This window comes from Astatotilapia calliptera, chromosome 7, assembly GCF_964374335.1.
Source record: "Astatotilapia calliptera chromosome 7, fAstCal68.1, whole genome shotgun sequence".
NCBI classification, from domain to species: Eukaryota; Metazoa; Chordata; class Actinopteri; order Cichliformes; family Cichlidae; genus Astatotilapia; species Astatotilapia calliptera.
Genome location: NC_137428.1, coordinates 12,129,031 through 12,147,119, shown reverse-complemented (window position 1 = coordinate 12,147,119; position 18,089 = coordinate 12,129,031). Strand labels below are relative to the sequence as shown.

The following is an 18,089-nucleotide window of genomic DNA, read 5'->3' as shown; positions in this document are numbered from 1 at the left end:
GACTGAAGAAGAAATACTCAATGCATCGTGGGAATCCCCGGCAGCCTATGCACATAACTAAGGGACGATTCAGGGTCATCTGATCCAGACCTAAGTATATGCTATAGCAAAAAGAAAAGTTTTAAGCCTAATCGTAAAAGTAGAGATAGTGTCTGTCTCCCGAATCCAAAGTGGAAGCTGGTTCCACAGAAGAGGGGCCTGAAAACTGAAGTCTCTCCCTCCCGTTCTACTTTTAAATATTCTAGGATCAACAAGTAAGCCCGCAGTTTGAGAGTGAAGTGCTCTAATGGGGTGATATAGTACTACAAGGTCATTAAGATAAGATGGGGCCTGATTATTTAAGACCTTGTATGTGAGGAGCAGGATTTTGACTTCAATTCTGGATTTAACAGGAAGCCAATGAAGGGAAGCCAAAACAGGAGAAATATGCTCTCTCTTTCTTAGAGTTCATTTAAAAATTCTCATGTTTGTGTTTAAATGTTTAAATGGTCTTGCCCCAACTTACCTCTCTGAGCTTCTGCATCCTTACTCACCCCCCAGGTCTCTCAGGTCAGCTGACAAGCTGCTCCTGGAGGTACCCAGGTCCAAGAGAAAGCTCAGAGGGGACAGGGCCTTCTCTATTGCTGCTCCTAATCTGTGGAACAATCTTTCCCAGCACATTAGAGAGGCCCCTTCACTGTCCACTTTTAAAACACGTCTTAAAACCCATTTTTACTCTTTGGCTTATGACACAGTCTGACCCTGATTTTATTGTTTTAATCTAATGTGCTGATTTTATTGTTTTAAATGTGTTGTTTTTTTGTTTTTTTTATATATATGTTTTACTTATATTATTATTACTATTTTTCTCATTTTTTTAACATGCTCAATGTATCATGTTTGGCATGTCAAGTGTACAGCACTTTGTGTTCAGCTGGTGGCTGATCTGAAAGCGCTATATAAATAAATTGCTTGCTTGCTTGCTTGCTCTTTCTAGTCCCTATCAGTACTCTTGCTGCAGCATTTTGGATTACTTGAAAGCTTTTCATGGAGTTTTTAGGACATCCTGAATGAAATGAATTACAGTAGTCCAGCCTATAAGTAATAAATGCATTAACTAGTTTTTTTAGTGTCACTCAGAGACAGGATGTTTCTAATTTTAGAGATATTGTGCAAATGGAAAAAAGCAGTCCTACATATTTGTTTAATTGAAGGACATATCTTGGTCAATAAAATGACTCCAAGGTTCCCCAAAGTGTTACTGGAGGCCAAGCTAATGCCATCCAGAGTAAGCATCTGGTTAGATACCATATTTCTGAGATTTTTAGCGCCGAATACAATAACCTCAGTTTTATTTGAATTAAGAGGCAGGAAATTAAAGCCTGTAGTTTAACTGATTGGTGTGTATTATCTGGCTCCATGGATCGATGTTGGGTATTATCTGCATAGCGGTGAAAATGTATGTTATGCGTAATAAATGGCCCTAGCACAGAACCCTGTGGAATTCCATAATTAACCTTAGTGTGTGAAGAGGACTCAATTTACATGAACAAATTAGAGCCTATTAGAAAGATATGATACAAACCAAAGACCTTATAATTTCTGATGAATTCATCTCGCTGTTGTTGGGATTACCCCCTCCTGAGCAGCTCCCCAGCTTGGTCCTACTATCCATCCCTGCTAGTCTTGATTCATTGCCAGGCAGCCTCCACAATTTTTTGGGATTCTAGTGCCCTTTTTTCTTTTGGGTGGTTCATGTTTTGGGGGTTTAATAAATTTGGCCAGATTTCTTGAAACAAGAAGGTGGGATATATGCCATCTTTTCTAACAAGACCAGAGTTTCCCCAGAAGGTTTCCCAATTATCAGTAAAGCCCACATCATATTTTGGACACCACTCCGAGAGCCAGGAATTCGATGAGAATGTCACTACTGGTCCGATTGGGGAGGGGACCAGAAAAGAAGAGTCTGACAATATATTGTATTATTTAATTTAGTTCAGTTAATTACTGTTCTTACTGTCTTGGAGCAACTGTAACCACGTAATTTCCTCAGGGATGAATAAAGTCTGATTCTAAATGTTTTGGCAAAGTTACACAACAAATAAAGATTCATTTTAAATGTCTCTGATTGATTTAACAGGATTTCATTATTATGGGAATTACTGTTTCATGAAATTTCCGTTTATCCTTAGCTAACAGTTTCAGCGTTTTTTCAGTGCCCCCTGCTCTGGCCCCTGGACAACAATTAGCAATGGTTGCTGGTGTCTCTAGTCTCTAGTACTTTCTTAAAACTGAATTGCCAATAACCAAAATTTTTTCCTTGGTGGGTGTGCACGAGTTCTGTTTAGGGCTGCAGCTCCAGAGAAAGAGAAATGCTGTCTATGACCCACAGTGAGAGGACAATAGTTGGGGCCATGTATCATGAAATCTTGCATAAGAAACTCCTTTCCTCAGCCAGAACACGGAATGGATTGTGAATTGGTCTTCCAGCATGATAATGATCACTTACCATTAAGGCAATAATGCAGTGGCTAAATAAGAAGCATATTAACCTCTTAAGCCCCAACGCCCCCTGATACGGGGGCAAAAGGCAGGAGATCAGTTAGGCTTGGGGCTTAAGAGGTTAAGGAATGGAGTGACCTAGAAATTCTTTAAACCTTAAACCTATAGAAAATCTGTGATGGGAGCAAAAGCTTCAAGTTGCCTTCAAGTAGAGTTTCTGTAAAGGGGAGTAGACCAAAAAGGTTTTCTCCACCAAGTACTTGGTCATGCTTTGCTTGTGATTCAAATATGTATTTCACTCAATAATGTCTGCTGAATGTGTTTTTTCTTGATATTTTCTTTCTTGATATTGGTTGATATTTTGACTCTCTCCGTGAAAATAAAAGGCCCATAAAAATTTGAGACTGTTCTTTATAAGTGAGGAAACTTAAAAATTCAGTAGGGAATCAAATAATTATTATTCATTAACATTTTGATGGACGCCAATTGGAATGTTATTATTATTTAAATGTAATATAGAAATAAAGTGCCCAACAATAATTATTTTGTCTATTTTGGTCAAAAGATGATAAGTGTCTATACATGTCGCCACTGTTTACATTTCAGCATTACATTTATAGATCTGTCATTGATTCGACTGGATATCACTTGAATATCACTCCAGTAATTCTTCCCCAGCTGTTTTAAATTGGTTTCAACATCTCCTGCTGGAGCCCATGCAGCTGGAAGAGCTAGAGTGTACTTTAGCTTCGTATTTTTGAGTATGGCGTACATAGATATGCTTAAATTAAGTATTTTAAGGAGAAATGACACAGGGAAAAAGTATTGAACACACAAAGAAAGTTGGGTACAAAAAGGCATGGAAAGTCATGACATCAGCTGAAATCTATTGCTATTAAATCTATTACTAATCTAATTACTATCAGTAAGTAGAACCTCTCACCAACAAAAGCTTTTGTACCAAGTGTTTCAGTAATTTTAAAAATTTCAGTTAGCATGTTTAATATTTTTCCCTGTGTTGTTTCTCTCACATACACTATGTATATATACCTTTTACATTCATATCTCTTTGAAACTGAAATCAAATGTGAATCTCAGGCCAGCAAAATTAGCATTTAAAAAATAAAATGGAGACTGATACTTTTCAAAGGAAAACCATATAATCAATATAAAGTGATGTCTGTCTGTGTGTGGTTTACAAAGAGCTGGTCTACTTGTCAGCTGGTCTAATTTCCTTTGAATTCACATTCCTTCTTCAGTAATATGAATTTGAGTTCCTTTAAACTGACTTTTATTTGCTTATTATTTTAGCTGGACTATCTCAGGTTTTAGTTTTAGTTTTAATCATTATTGTCTGTGAAGGTTCTCAGTCATCCAGATCATCGTAGTCTAAGGAAATTTAATCATTATTCTTTACATAATCATTATTATTCTTTATAAAATCAATGAATTTGATTTCTTTTTTTTTTAGAAGGTAAAGCAAAGTAATAGGTAAGAGGAATGTATAAATCCCTTCAATTACCCCCCCAGTGGTTCCCCATATATATTATTACAGGCTTTAGTTTCTGGGAAATTGGGATTACAACATATAACAAGCTTGACAAGGAAAGATTTGCCTGTGGTAAACATTTTTACCTTCAGAACAGTTTTCACCGTGGAAGGGACGGTAGCAGTCACACTGGTAACTGGTCCACAGGTCCACACACCGTCCATGGCCATTGCAGGGTTCAGTATTACACCATTCAGTCTTAGTACATCCCAGTTCATGGCCTTGGTCCTCTGGAAGTGTTTGTGGTAGAATAGGCTTAGAGTCAATCATCAGGTCTTCCATACACCCAATGAATCCTGCACCACTTTTAGAGTACTCTAAAAGGTCCTCTGGTGCTCCGCCTATATAAATATGAGTAAAGGCTTCAGAGAGCTCGAAAGGTGGTTCACCTGCACCACTATCTATAACTGTGCATCCATCATTGTCACAGTCAGGACCTTTCAGATTTAAGACTAGACCTTCCTGAGCCATAAACACGTGAGCGTCCCTCCATTTTCCATCACTAACCAAGCCAGGAAATATTACATCCAACTCCGATTCCTCAGAAGAGGCTTTTGCATGAAGACTACCATTCACAATCTCTAGAAAGAGGTGGTTGTCCACATCCCCTCTGAAGAAGACCAACATATTAGATATAGTTGTCCGGAAGCGAAGCTGTATCCCGAGACCTTTGTGAACATGGTGGTCAACTTCCCGGCGAATTCTTTCTTCTACAACAACTTGAATGTGAATAAATCCAGGAGTGGAGAAGGAGAAAGTTGTTCTGGTGGAGCATTTCTCATCTAGGAATCCATGAGGGCACAAGCATGTGTGACCATGTTCTCCATCCTCTAGCCATGGATGGCAGGTGGCTCCATTCTGACATTTATGGTCAACGCAACCAAGGAGTTTCAAATTACAGTGACGACCTCCCCAAGGAAGGTCACCTGCAGCTGCCTCAGGACAGTGACAGGTGTAGGTGGCCCTGCCATCTTCACACCAGCCACCGTTCTGGCAGGGCTGGCTCTCACATTCATCAATGTTCACTTCACACAACTCACCTGGAAGGAGAAAATTGGTGGTTAGATATGGTGGAGGTAGATGACCACCTGATACTGTGCTGTATTAGAAAAAACAGAGATGGTAAATGGACTGGTATATAGCGCTTTTCTGTTTTATCTGAAGACCCAAAACGCATTACACAACTTGTACATTCACCCATTCACACCAGCACTTTCTTTCTAAGTGCTTCCTATCTAACATTCACACACATTCATACATGCATTGGAGAGCAGCATGGGTTCAGTATCTTGACCAAGGGTACTTCTGGTAACCCACAAAGTGACCTAGATGAGTAGTTTTGCTGTCCAGACTTATATAAACAGGTTTAAAAAAATGAATAATAAAGATTAATTGTAAAAATAGAAAGTTGTGTAAAGGTCACACACAGGAGTATATTCCTCATCTTCAAGGTGAAAATCCCAGGAGACAAAGACTTTTTTTCATTTGTTTGTTTTTAACAGAATTGAAATCCAATGTTGCTTAATTGTGTGCATGTATTACTAATTTATTTTTATAAGAGAGAATGGTCACCTTTTGTTTAATTCACTATAAACTAGGAAACACAGACACACTAATACAGAATTTAAATTTTGAGTGTGACAGGGAATTCTGTCTCTGTATTACAAGATTATAAGACCCACCTAAAAATCCAGCAGGACATGTGCAGGTATATCCATTGATCTTGTCTTTACAAATGCCTCCATTTTGACAGGGTTCAGATTCACACTCATCAATGTTGACAGAGCAGTTCTCTCCTGTTATACCAAACAAAATAAAAATATAACATTATCAGTAGTTTTAATATCTATCTATCTATCTATCTATCTATCTATCTATCTATCTATCTATCTATCTATCTATCTATCTATACGATAGATAGATAATTCTTTGTTCACTGATTCCTTTACTTTTATTGACCTGCAAATCCCGACTGACACTGGCAAATATATCCAGCTGCATCTGCAAAGCTCAGCTCCCAGTCTAGCTCCCAGTGAGATGCATCAGAGCGTTCAAAACACTCCCCATTGTTCTCACAGGGCTGATCAGCACACTCATCTATATCAGCTTCACAGTTTGGTCCTTCATAACCTAGAGAGAAAAAAAGGTGTGCGTCACACACTGAAAATATTTAAAAAACAAACACACACAAAAAAAACATGACTCTGATTTAGTGAAGTGCAACTCTGATTTCTTCTGTAGGCAATTCCAGTATCTCATTGTGGTTTGGTTAAAAAACACACAAAAACAACAACAACAACAACAACAACAACAACAACAACAGATGGGGGTGTTATTAGAGAGAATCGTGAACATCAGAGGCATTCACAGTTTGTACTCTTGTGTCTGGGACAGAAATGTTTGGATTGGAGCTTGTAGATCAGTACCTTGCCAGCAAAGACAGGTGTATTCTTTGACTCCTTCTTGACAAGTACCACCATGCTGGCAGGGATCAGACATACATTCAGGAATATCTATCTCACAGTGATTGCCCTCATATCCTGTATCAGAGCAGTCACATGCATAGCTGTAAAAGACACAAGGATATCAACATTTAGAGAGCGTGGAACAAAGAAACAAAAAAAAAGTTGTTATGTATAAACACATATTTGATAGTGAATTATATAGGCAGATTGACGGCATTTTTGTCTTAAGAGAATAACAATATTATTGAGCTTATAGAGCTAAGTGGAAGTTAATGACATAAAAAAGTAATTTGAGGTCATGGAAATTCATTATCTGATCTGAAGCAACTTAAGCAGAAATTATTAAAGTTTTAATTGTGTTACATTTAAGATGCATTACATTTAGTTACATCACATAAGTATTGTAATGTTTATAGCTAACTTGCAATAGATGAATGCTGAATATCTTTGACAGCTATAATGTAACAATTTCTATCGTGAGGTAGCCCAGCATTTAAAATAAATATATAAAATAAGCATATGAGCATGGTGAATGTGGTTAAAAGGGTATTCTATACATTAGTGCAGTAGCTATGATAATAGAAACAATGATAATGACATTACTAACATGGCTAAATTAAATGAGCCTTACAAGGACTAAAATGATAAATACTGCACATTGGAAGCCCAGAGTTTTACATCATTTTATAATGTAAGCCCGCAATCTGAGGCAAAGTGCTCTCATGGGGTGATACGGTAGTATAAACTCATAAAGATAAGAGGGGTCTGATTATTGAAGACCTTATATTTGAGGATCAGGATTGTAAGTTTGATTCTGGATTTGACAGGGAGCCAATGAAGAGTAGCCAATATAGGAGGAATATACTCTCTCTTTCTAGTCCCTGATATACACACTGAAGGACATATCCTGGTCAAAAACAACTCCAAGATTCCTCACAGTGTTACTGGAGGCCAAGCAAATACCATCCACAGTAAGCATCTGGTTAGATACCATATTCTAAGATTTTAGCGCTGAATACAATAACCTCAATTTTATTTGAATTAAGAGGCAGGAAATTAGAGCCTGTAGTTTAACTGATTGGTGTGTATTATCTGGCTTCATGGATCGATAAAGTTGGGTATTATCTGCATAGCAGTGAAAATGTATGTTATGCATTTTAAATGATACTGCCTAAGGGAAGCATGTATAAATGGTCCACAGAACCCTGTGGAATTCCATAATTAACCTTAGTGTGTAAAGAGGACTCTCCATTTACATGAACAAATTGGAGTCTATTAGAGAGATATGATTCAAACCACTGCAGCACAGCAGCTTACAAGACCTACTATATACTCAAATAGCTGCCATAAAATATTACAGCCAACAGTATCGAACTGAGCACTGACGCTTAGCAGGAGAAGCCTGAGATTCAATTCAATTCAATTTTATTTTATTTTATTTTATTCATATAGCACCAAATTACAACAACAGCTGTCTCAAGGCGCTTTATATTGTAAGGTAGACCCTACAATAATACATACAGGGAAAACCCCAACAATCATATGACCCCCTATGAGCAAGCACTTTGGTGACAGTGGGAAGGAAAAACTCCCTTTTAACAGGAAGAAACCTCTGGCAGAACCAGGCTCAGGGAGGGGCGGCCATCTGCTGCGACCGGTTAGGGTGAGAGAAGGAAGACAGGATAAAAGACATGCTGTGGAAGAGAGCCACACAGATGAGTCCACTGTCAGAGGCAACTAGTACTGTTTCTGTACTGTGATGAGCTCTGAAACCTGAATGAAACTCTTCAGCTCTTCTTAGATGTGTTCACTATGTTCATTATCCATTTTGGATAATCCATAACACTGGATAGAGATCATACAAAGCCAGGCTGCATCAGGCTATCCACAGACCACCCATTCCCAGTTTACTCCTCATTAGTTTGTGTGGCTTTCACCACACAAACCTGAAGTCTGTTTTACCAAAACAAAAAACAACACAAAAACATCCACATGGGAACATGGAATGGAAAAACACTGGACCAGGTCTACACTGAAGTCTACCCAGCCCCCATCTCAGAGAGTCATGGACTAGGTTTTTTTTTTGATTCCCTCCCCTCTAGCAGGCTCGGGGTCAATAAAGCACACACAGAAAGACTGAAAAAGAGCTTCTTTCCAAGGGCTGTGAAAGCTCTGATTGAAGATTGAGCTGGACTGGCAAATTGCACCTTACACCCAACACGTCAAATTCATTGGACATTCACATGAGCCATAATTTGTCTGATATTTATTATTATTTTTCTTTTCATAATTGCACTATTGAACTCAAACTACTTAGTAATAGTCAATTTAGTACCTCCTATTTCTTGTTTTCTTTTTATATCATTTATTCTATATGCTGCTTTGAAAAAGACTGCCATCAAAGAGTTTTGCTGGACAAAATTGCACAATGGCAATAAAGAGCCTATCTAAAATAAGGTACAAGGATTTTTTTAAAATATGTTAAGTTATTATGATTATTATGTCTATTTTTCATGTTCAAAAAAGCACACATTATAGTATATGATATTACTGCTTTCCACATGTTTAAACTGTATGTTGTGTATTAACAGCCTCCTGCACAAATCAAAGTCTTGCACAAATCATTAGTGTTGACTGAGAGAATTAGTGTGACTACTCGACTACTGCCTTTAGTGGGTGTGATCAGCTCCTTAAAACAGTAACCTGGTAGCTTTCTAGTATCTGTCTTTAGTATTTCATGGTCTATGCTATTGTGACAGCTACAGATGGACTGGCCTACCTGTTAATCATATCATGACAGACTGCACTGTTCTGACAGGGCATACTGGCACACTCATCAACATCAACTTCACAGTGGATGCCACCAAATCCAGGTAGACACTCACAAGAGTACATTCCTATGAGGTCATGACAATCGGCTCCGTTGCGACAGGGATTTGACTCACATTCATCTATTTCAGTCTCACAGTTGACTCCTGGAAGAGAAGGGGGGAGTCAAGCAAAGGAGATAAATCAAAGCGATGAAAGAATAATAAGTTGTCATGTCAAGAAAACAAAGCACAATCAACTACCCATTGAGATCAGCGACCATCAACATTAGTGTGCCTATTCTCGTCTTCAGATACCCTTGATGATTAAAAGCTTCTGGTAAAATCCTTAAACAAACTAATTGAATGAGAGATGAATCTAACCTAAATGCTTAAAATACTCTCTGTGCGGCTGTGCCCAGTTTATCAACGACAAACAAAACAATAGAATTAGCAGAAGCAGAAATGCTTCTATGATGTGAGCGAGCACCGGTCTTCCTACTGATGCATTCTTAGTGAAAATGAGTGTGTGATATGAAACAAAAATTTATGTGTGGACTAAGCAAATAATCAAATCAACCAGTTTCTGTTCAGACCAAAATTAGTGGTAACATATACTGTTGAAATACATATTTTGGAAGTTTATTTGTCAGCGCATTAACAATGTGGAGGTTCTTTCATTTTTCCACTTTTTCACAATACATTTTGTAATTAAAAAGGTAATCCCCGTGGTCCATTGATTTAAGGTAGCACCTTGCTGCAGTTATGTACAAAACATAAAGACTCTTTAGCTTCTGCACAACTGAAGAGTTAATATATTTATAAAGACCCTGAAAACTTTCTGTGAAATTGGGAGCAACTATACAATGAACCAGTGCAAAAATCTCAGAAGAAATTTGGAAAGCAGGTTAACTTCCTACTTCTAAATTCAAATAACCCTGAGATTTTTGTACTCAGTCCTAAAAATCTTGGTTAAACATACCGGTAGTATTTAACCAGATACTTACTCTGGATGGCATTACCTTGGCCTCCAGTAACACTCTTGGAGTTGTATTGGACCAGGATATGTCTTTTAATGCTCATATTAAACAAATATGTAGGACTGCTTTCTTCCACTTGCACAATATCTCTAAAATTAGAAATGTTGTGTCTCAGAGTGATACTGAAAAAGTAGTTCATGCATTTATCACTTCATGTCTGGAATGAAGCCTTGAGTTGCCTTGAGTTGATTAGACTCGATGGAGAGCATATTCCTCCCAAACTGGCTTTGCTTCATTGGATCCCAGTTAAATCCAGAATCAAATTCAAAATCCTCCTCATCACATACAAGGTCTTAAATAATCAGGCTCCATCATCTCAGACTGCTGGCTGTTGGCTTTTTACTTCCACCTGTCACCAACTGCTTGTTCATCTGTTTTTTGTTTGTTTGTTTTTATTTATTTATTTTTTACTGTTGTTGCTTTCTCTGTATTATTACTACTATGGAAGTCTTGCCTATGTGAGACTTTGGTTCACATTGCCTAAAAGTGGTAGGAATACAAAGTAAATGACATCCCTACCTGTAGCTGGAAGCACATAATACATTTCAGTTTGATGAATAATTTCTAAAAATGAACATCTGTTTTATGTGAGAGAGCACTCCTTGGGAACTCCTACCGTAGATGTTGCCTCTGCCTATACTTGGATTAACTTTGGTTAAGGTGGGCTCATGAATTTAAGTCTGTTTGGTGATTATATTTTAACAATTCCATATCTCAGTTTGCTGAGTGCGTTTTCAGATATTCTGGTCATATTCTTTGTTACAAATTGCCTGCTCATTTGAGAGCCATTACAACTCTGTGTACGTTCAAAAACATGCTCAAAACCTTTCATGCATACACTTAATTGCTACTGTTTTGTTTTGTGGTGCTTTGTTGTTTTGCTGTTTTCATTGCATCAAGGCACTGTAAACCTTTGCAGGTTCTTATGTCTTTATTTTCTCTGTTAACCACATTGAGTTTTCATATCATGAAATGAAAATAAATTGCCATTTAAATAAATTGTAATTGGCCTTAGCCACTTTAGTATTAGTATAGTTTTAGGCCTTTTTAGAAATATATGCCTATAACGTAATATGGACACAGTTTTCCTCTTTGATGTGTGTGTATGCAACTTTTGAATGTACCTTTAAAGCCCATCAGGCACTCACACTTATAGTGGTCCTTCTCATTAATGCAAGTGGCGTTGTTCTCACAGGGTCTTGAAGCACACTCATTGATATCAATTTCACAGTTATAGCCCTGAAAACCTGGGACACAGAAGCAGTGAAATTCTCCCACTCCATCTATACAGATGGCACCATTCTGACAGGGCTCTGATGAACACTCATTTATATCTTCCTCACAGGTCTTTCCCTCAAACCCAGGTGCACAATGGCATTCGAACCCTTCAGGTTGTAATAAACACGTTCCATTGTTCTTGCAGGGTTCATCAATGCAGTCGGTTACAGGTGTCCTGCAGTCTCGTCCTCCATACCCAGATGGACACCTGCAGAAGTAGCCATTCAGTTGGTCTACACACAGAGAACGAGGCTCGAAACAAGGATTGCTCTGACACTCATCCACCTCCTCTGTGCAGTTATCTCCTGTCAGTCCATCTGGACAGATGCAGTGGTACTCTGTGGTGCCAGGAACACTACTGCAGTCCTCGCACGGAGCAAAAGAGCAGGCGTCATAGAGTTCATCACAGTTTTTGCCCATGTACCTCACCCCATCTCTGGCACAAATACAGGCATAATCATCCATTGTGTCCACACAGGTAGCACCATTTTGGCAGGGTGCAGACAAGCATCTGTCTGCTGTGGCTGTGCAGAATGTTCCTGTGAGAAAAAAAGGAAATACATTGAGTTAATGTCTCTGTTTAAACATTTAATATGTCTTCTATGTTCTATTGCAGCGGTCCCCAACCTTTTTTGCGCCACGGACCAGTTTATGCCCGACAATATTTTCATGGACCGGCCTTTAAGGTGTCGCGGATAAATACAACAAAATAAAACTAGTACCGGTACCGAAAAAAAGAAAATTTATTCATAACACACGTGAAAAGACCAAGGAAAACCGAGTAAACGATAAAAACGATAACAAAATAACGCTGAAAACTGATAAAAACCCTGAAAACTATACATTTCACACCTGAGCCTCAACTCTCGCAGCCCGGCACCAAACGACTCACGGACCGGTACCGGTCCGAGGCCCGGGGGTTGGGGACCGCTGTTCTATTGGGTATAAAACATGGATTTATGAGATTTGAAAGTCATTGTATTCTCTTTTACATTTTACATAGCTTCCCAACTTCATTGGGATTGGGTTTATTTCCAGGCTGGCTGTGTAGAGCAGATCATTTTCTAGGTTTCTGTGTTAAAGGTTGGTGGGTCGATCCCTCGCTGCTCCAGTCTACATGTGAAAGGACTCTTGAACAAAATACTGAACCCCAAGTTGCTCCGGATGTGTTCATTGGAGCATGAATATTAGTAAAGAAGAAGTGAGTGAAAAAGAAGAGGAAGAATATGCTGTATCTAATTGCTAAAAAGACTCTCAATATCTTTTACTTCATTCCAGGCTAATATATCCGATTTTATTATCCTATTAGAATACTGATGCATTAGTATTTAGTATTTTAGTACTTATTTGTGTTTTTTCATCCATCATAATAGATAGAAACTTGGACAGCCTTTATAAAATCTGTCAGATTGTCTCTTTTCAGTTTAAACCTTTCCGAGCATACATATAGCTCCGTGGTCAAATCACTCCCTTACCTAGTCCCTTTCATTCAGCATATTACTGCCACCTCCTCTGTATTCTCAAAGTCTTGTTACAAAGATGACCTATACAAAGATGAGTAACTGGAGTGTGTGGCAGACATGACAGCTCTCGATCAGAGCGTAGGAGAAAAACTATATGTTTGTCCACTGTACAGATTTCCTGCAATGTACAGTGTTACGTTTTGTTAAGTCTTGGTTTTTTTGATAAACTCCTCATAATTTACTGTTTTTTTTGTTTTTGTTTTTTTGTTTTTTTGTTTAAATTTTATGATGACAAAGTTGTTCTTGAGCTGGTCTTTAAATGTGTAAATCTTGATTAAAATTCCTTTTTGCTTTTAAGTTCAAATACCCCCTACCACTCCACATCAGTCAAGACCTTGTGTTTCTCTGCATGTTTAGTCTCAAAATGGCAATTTTAATTGTAATCTAGACAGACTTGACAATTTTTACAAAGTCACAAGCAAAGAAAGATCAAAAAATGGCCCATGTCTAAACAAGGATGGTTTATTCATCAAAATTATTAAATTAAATAACTTTTTTTGGTTTTTTTGTAAAAAAAAACATGTTCACAGGAGCAGAACGGTAGCCCAATATCACAAAGAATCGTCACATGATATCAAACAGAAGCTGTCAAATCAGTTCTCTTGAGCAGGCAATCATGATGAAGCAGTTCGTTTTGATTCAGGCTGGTCTTAATATTTCTGGCCACCAGATGCCACCAAAGAGGGCTGTGTTGAAAAGCTTCAAGTAGCACCTCTACTAGTAGATCCTTCTTCAATACAATCTTCAGTAAGTTTCATTTGGCCATTGACCATAACTAATGGGAACTAAAACCTACACTGGAAAAACACTGTAACTGCCAATTTAAGGCAGATATGCAGTATCTAAATATCAGTCCATATTTCACATTTGTGGGTATCTAGGGAAAATGGCTGGGCAAGTACAGTGAATTCTTTCAATACATATTAATGTGTGCCCTCATCAGCCAGTGCTACTAGGTCTCAGTAGAATCAGTTCACATTCCTTTTAAATAGGCCACTCTCAACACACTATCCAAAATACCCCAGTCTACCTCCTGGTCCCCAGTTCTTTGATCAGTGTTATGGCTCCAAATTCTCACTGGAGTGGAAGATATTAAAAGTGACTGAGTTGCAGAGGAGAGGAATGTGGGAGCAGAGTGACAGTGTAAAAGAAAAGAGAGATAAATAATAAAAGTAAAGAAACATGGTTATGATTACAAATTGTCTGCATTTTTTCTGTTACAAAATTCTGTTACAAAATAGAAAGCAATCAAGCCAAAAGATTATACGTGTTATTCTTTCTTTTTGCTCTTATATGCAGTTTATGTTCCCAGTTTTCATCATAGTGAAAAGTGGCATACACAAGTTGCAATTGCGTATAAATTTATTAGACCACCACCCAATGTAATGTTTATGCCACAGGTACCCTAAGCTAACAATACTGGTAATTAACGAAATCATTTTTGGTTATTCAACATTAATTTGTGATTTATCAAACATTTAAAATTTGTTTTATGTCTAAAACATGGAAGTGTGACAAATGTGCAAAAATATAAGAAATAAGGATCAATGACTGTAAATATACTATGCCACAAATCTTAACTTCCATCATTATAAAATCATAGACCACAAAACCTCAACCTGGGATTACATCACCTACAGTGCTGTTTTGTTTTCTTCTTTACACCAAGTCAAATCATACTGTGAACTTTTTAGAACTAGAGCATTTAGTCTGCACATCTTTATTTTTTAAAAGCCTACTGAGTTCTCTATTCTATATCTGTGTCTGACTTCTTGTCTTCCATAACTGCTCTGTGCAAAGCTTGAGATTTAGAATCTCAAATGCTGTTATCTTCAGTGACAGCAGGTGTAGCAAAGTTAGAAAGTGATGCAGTCAGATCAGGTAAATTTTTAAAGTCCAAGGAACAGATTAAACATGTACAAAGGAGAATTGTAGATTTATACAAGTTGGAGAGGTCTCTTGGAGGCATTCCTGAACAACCACAAATTCCAAGTTCAAACATCACATAAATCAGTTCAAATAGTTTTTCTGGATGTATGACTTTGAGATAGGTCTGGGGAAGGATGAGGAGAAAATGGTTTGGAAATTCAAGAATAACCTAGGAACCACCAAGCTCAAGCCTACCGTGAATTGGAAACCGCCAGAACACCAGTATCACTGACACTGTGCCCAGTGAAGCAAGTTTTACATCACTGTGGACTAACTGAAATCATAGTAGAACAGTGATATCAAATGATTGCTCACAGCCAGAGACACTACCTTTAAATAAGAAGACATCTCAGCTTATGGGACTACCAGAGCAGACTTGAGAAAAGCTAAAAGAAATTAATTAAAAATAAAAATAACTACATGCTAGGATTGGAGAGGACTTTTGTAGTACTGGCAGCAGACAGCAGATGTGGCAGGGCACTCAGTCCATCACAGATCATACCAATAAAATGTAACATGTACAAACCAACAACTTTGTCAGCATCCTAGATTACCTTAACTTACCTTAATTGTACAATTTGATAGCTGCAATAGCCCAATATTTCGGGTCCTCTTTTCTATTGACTCATCAGGAATGATGGTTTCTCCATTGAATCAACAGAAGGAGTAGCTTCTCCTAATGGTGTACATGGATACCCACTACAGTCCTGTGCTGACCAACTGGCAGAGGTACTCACACATCTTTATCTGGAAATCTTGAGAGATGAAGACAAAACTGCCCACCATCCCTCGTCTCGTGTATGTAAAAAAAACAACAACCCCCCCCCCCCCCCCCCAAAAAAGTTCTTACCCCAACCTTTTCAAAATGCTTTAAATGACTGATACCCACTCTCATCAAGGAATCCATCCCAGCTGATCTAGATCAAAACCAGATTGTCTACTGAGCAAAAAGATCAACTAAAGAGTCTGTGTGGCTCTTACACACAGCCCTTACTCATAGAGACAAACACAACATTTAAGTCAAACTTAAGACAAACTTCTCAAACTAGTGCCCCCTCAATATGTAACTGTATATTATATTTTCTCATCAACCACCCTCAAAATGTTAAGATAGGGACAAGCACACCATCTTCACTTTGAGCACTGAAGTTCCCCAAAGCTGTGTGCTGAGCCCCTTCCTGTATTGTCTGTATGCACATGACTGTATAACCATCTGTGTATGTTGTTACGTTTCGGTGTTGTCAGTGTTTTGTTTTTTGCGTGACTGTCATGTATTTCCTGCTTTACTTTGAAAGTCTGTGTCATCTTAGTGTGTTCAGCTTACGTTTCCTTGTCTCGTCAGGTCTAATTTGCCCCAGCTGTGTTTCCCTCCTGTGGTCCATTCCCTGATTGCTCCTTCTATGTATTTAAGCCTTGTGTTTCAGTATGTCATGGTCGCGATCTCCCCCCGTGTTGTAAATAAATAGTTTGTTGTAAATAGCTGTAAATGGGTTTTGTCAATACTTTCGTTTTGAGACACTTCCGTTTTGGGAATTTGGTGGAGAGCCTTAGTGGGGGTTTTTTTTGTCGTGTGTTTTTTCCTTATTTTTATTTTCCTGCGTTGCACGCCGGTTGCCTAGGCTGGGGTGTAACAATGTGTACCAATCTAAAGACAGTTTTAACATGCAATATCCTTATATCTGATCTTGTTGTTTATGTATGTATATACAGTGGGGTAAAAAAGTATTTAGTCAGCCACCGATTGTGCAAGTTCCCCCACTTAAAATGATGACAGAGGTCAGTAATTTGCACCAGAGGTACACTTCAACTGTGAGAGACAGAATGTGAAAAAAAAATCCATGAATTCACATGGTAGGATTTGTAAAGAATTTATTCGTAAATTAGGGTGGAAAATAAGTATTTGGTCACCTCAAGCAAGGAAAATCTCTGGCTCTCACAGACCTGTAACGTCTTCTGTAAGAAGCTTTTCTGTCCCCCACTCGTTACCTGTATGAATGGCACCTGTTTGAACTCATCATCTGTATAAAAGACACCTGTCCACAGCCTCAAACAGTCAGACTCCAAACTCCGCCATGGCCAAGACCAAAGAGCTTTCGAAGGACACTAGGAAAAGTATTGTAGACCTGCACCAGACTGGGAAGAGTGAATCTACAATAGGCAAGCAGCTTGGTGTGAAAAAATCAACTGTGGGAGCAATCATCAGAAAATGGAAGACATACAAGACCACTGATAATCTCCCTCGATCTGGGGCTCCACGCAAAATCTCATCCCGTGGGGTCAAAATGATCATGAGAACGGTGAGCAAAGATCCCAGAACCACACGGGGGGACCTGGTGAATGACCTGCAGAGAGCTGGGACCAAAGTAACAAAGGTCACCATCAGTAACACACTACAACGGCAGGGAATCAAATCCCGCAGTGCCAGACGTGTTCCGCTGCTGAAGCCAGTGCATGTCCAGGCCCGTCTGAAGTTTGCCAGAGAGCACATGGATGATACAGCAGAGGATTGGGAGAATGTCATGTGGTCAGATGAAACCAAAGTAGAACTTTTTGGTATAAACTCAACTCGTCGTGTTTGGAGGAAGACGAATACTGAGTTGCATCCCAAGAACACCATACCTACTGTGAAGCATGGGGGTGGAAACATCATGCTATGGGGCTGTTTTTCTGCCAAGGGGACAGGACGACTGATCCGTGTTAAGGACAGAATGAATGGGGCCATGTATCGTGAGATTTTGAGCCAAAACCTCCTTCCATCAGTGAGAACTTTGAAGATGAAACGAGGCTGGGTCTTCCAACATGACAATGATCCAAAACACACCGCCCGGGCAATAAAGGAGTGGCTCCGTAAGAAGCATTTGAAAGTACTGGAGTGGCCTAGCCAGTCTCCAGACCTCAACCCTATAGAAAATCTGTGGCGGGAGTTGAAAGTCCGTGTTGCTCGGCGACAGCCCCAAAACATCACTGCTCTCGAGAAGATCTGCATGGAGGAATGGGCCAAAATACCAGCTACTGTG

At 38.7% G+C, this 18,089-nt stretch overlaps 1 protein-coding gene across 1 annotated transcript in view; it reads right to left on the bottom strand.

The window, feature by feature from the left end:
• crb2a (crumbs cell polarity complex component 2a) overlaps positions 1-18,089 on the bottom strand; it is a 51,429-nt gene that overhangs the window by 19,210 nt on the left and 14,130 nt on the right. Inside the window, exons 2-7 of the mRNA XM_026172889.2 lie at positions 11,467-12,159; positions 9,275-9,470; positions 6,457-6,596; positions 5,990-6,160; positions 5,713-5,826; positions 4,117-5,070 (exon numbers count right to left, since the gene is read on the bottom strand). Coding sequence (XP_026028674.1) covers positions 4,117-5,070; positions 5,713-5,826; positions 5,990-6,160; positions 6,457-6,596; positions 9,275-9,470; positions 11,467-12,159 — 2,268 coding nt within the window. The remainder of the gene's footprint in view (positions 1-4,116; positions 5,071-5,712; positions 5,827-5,989; positions 6,161-6,456; positions 6,597-9,274; positions 9,471-11,466; positions 12,160-18,089) is intronic.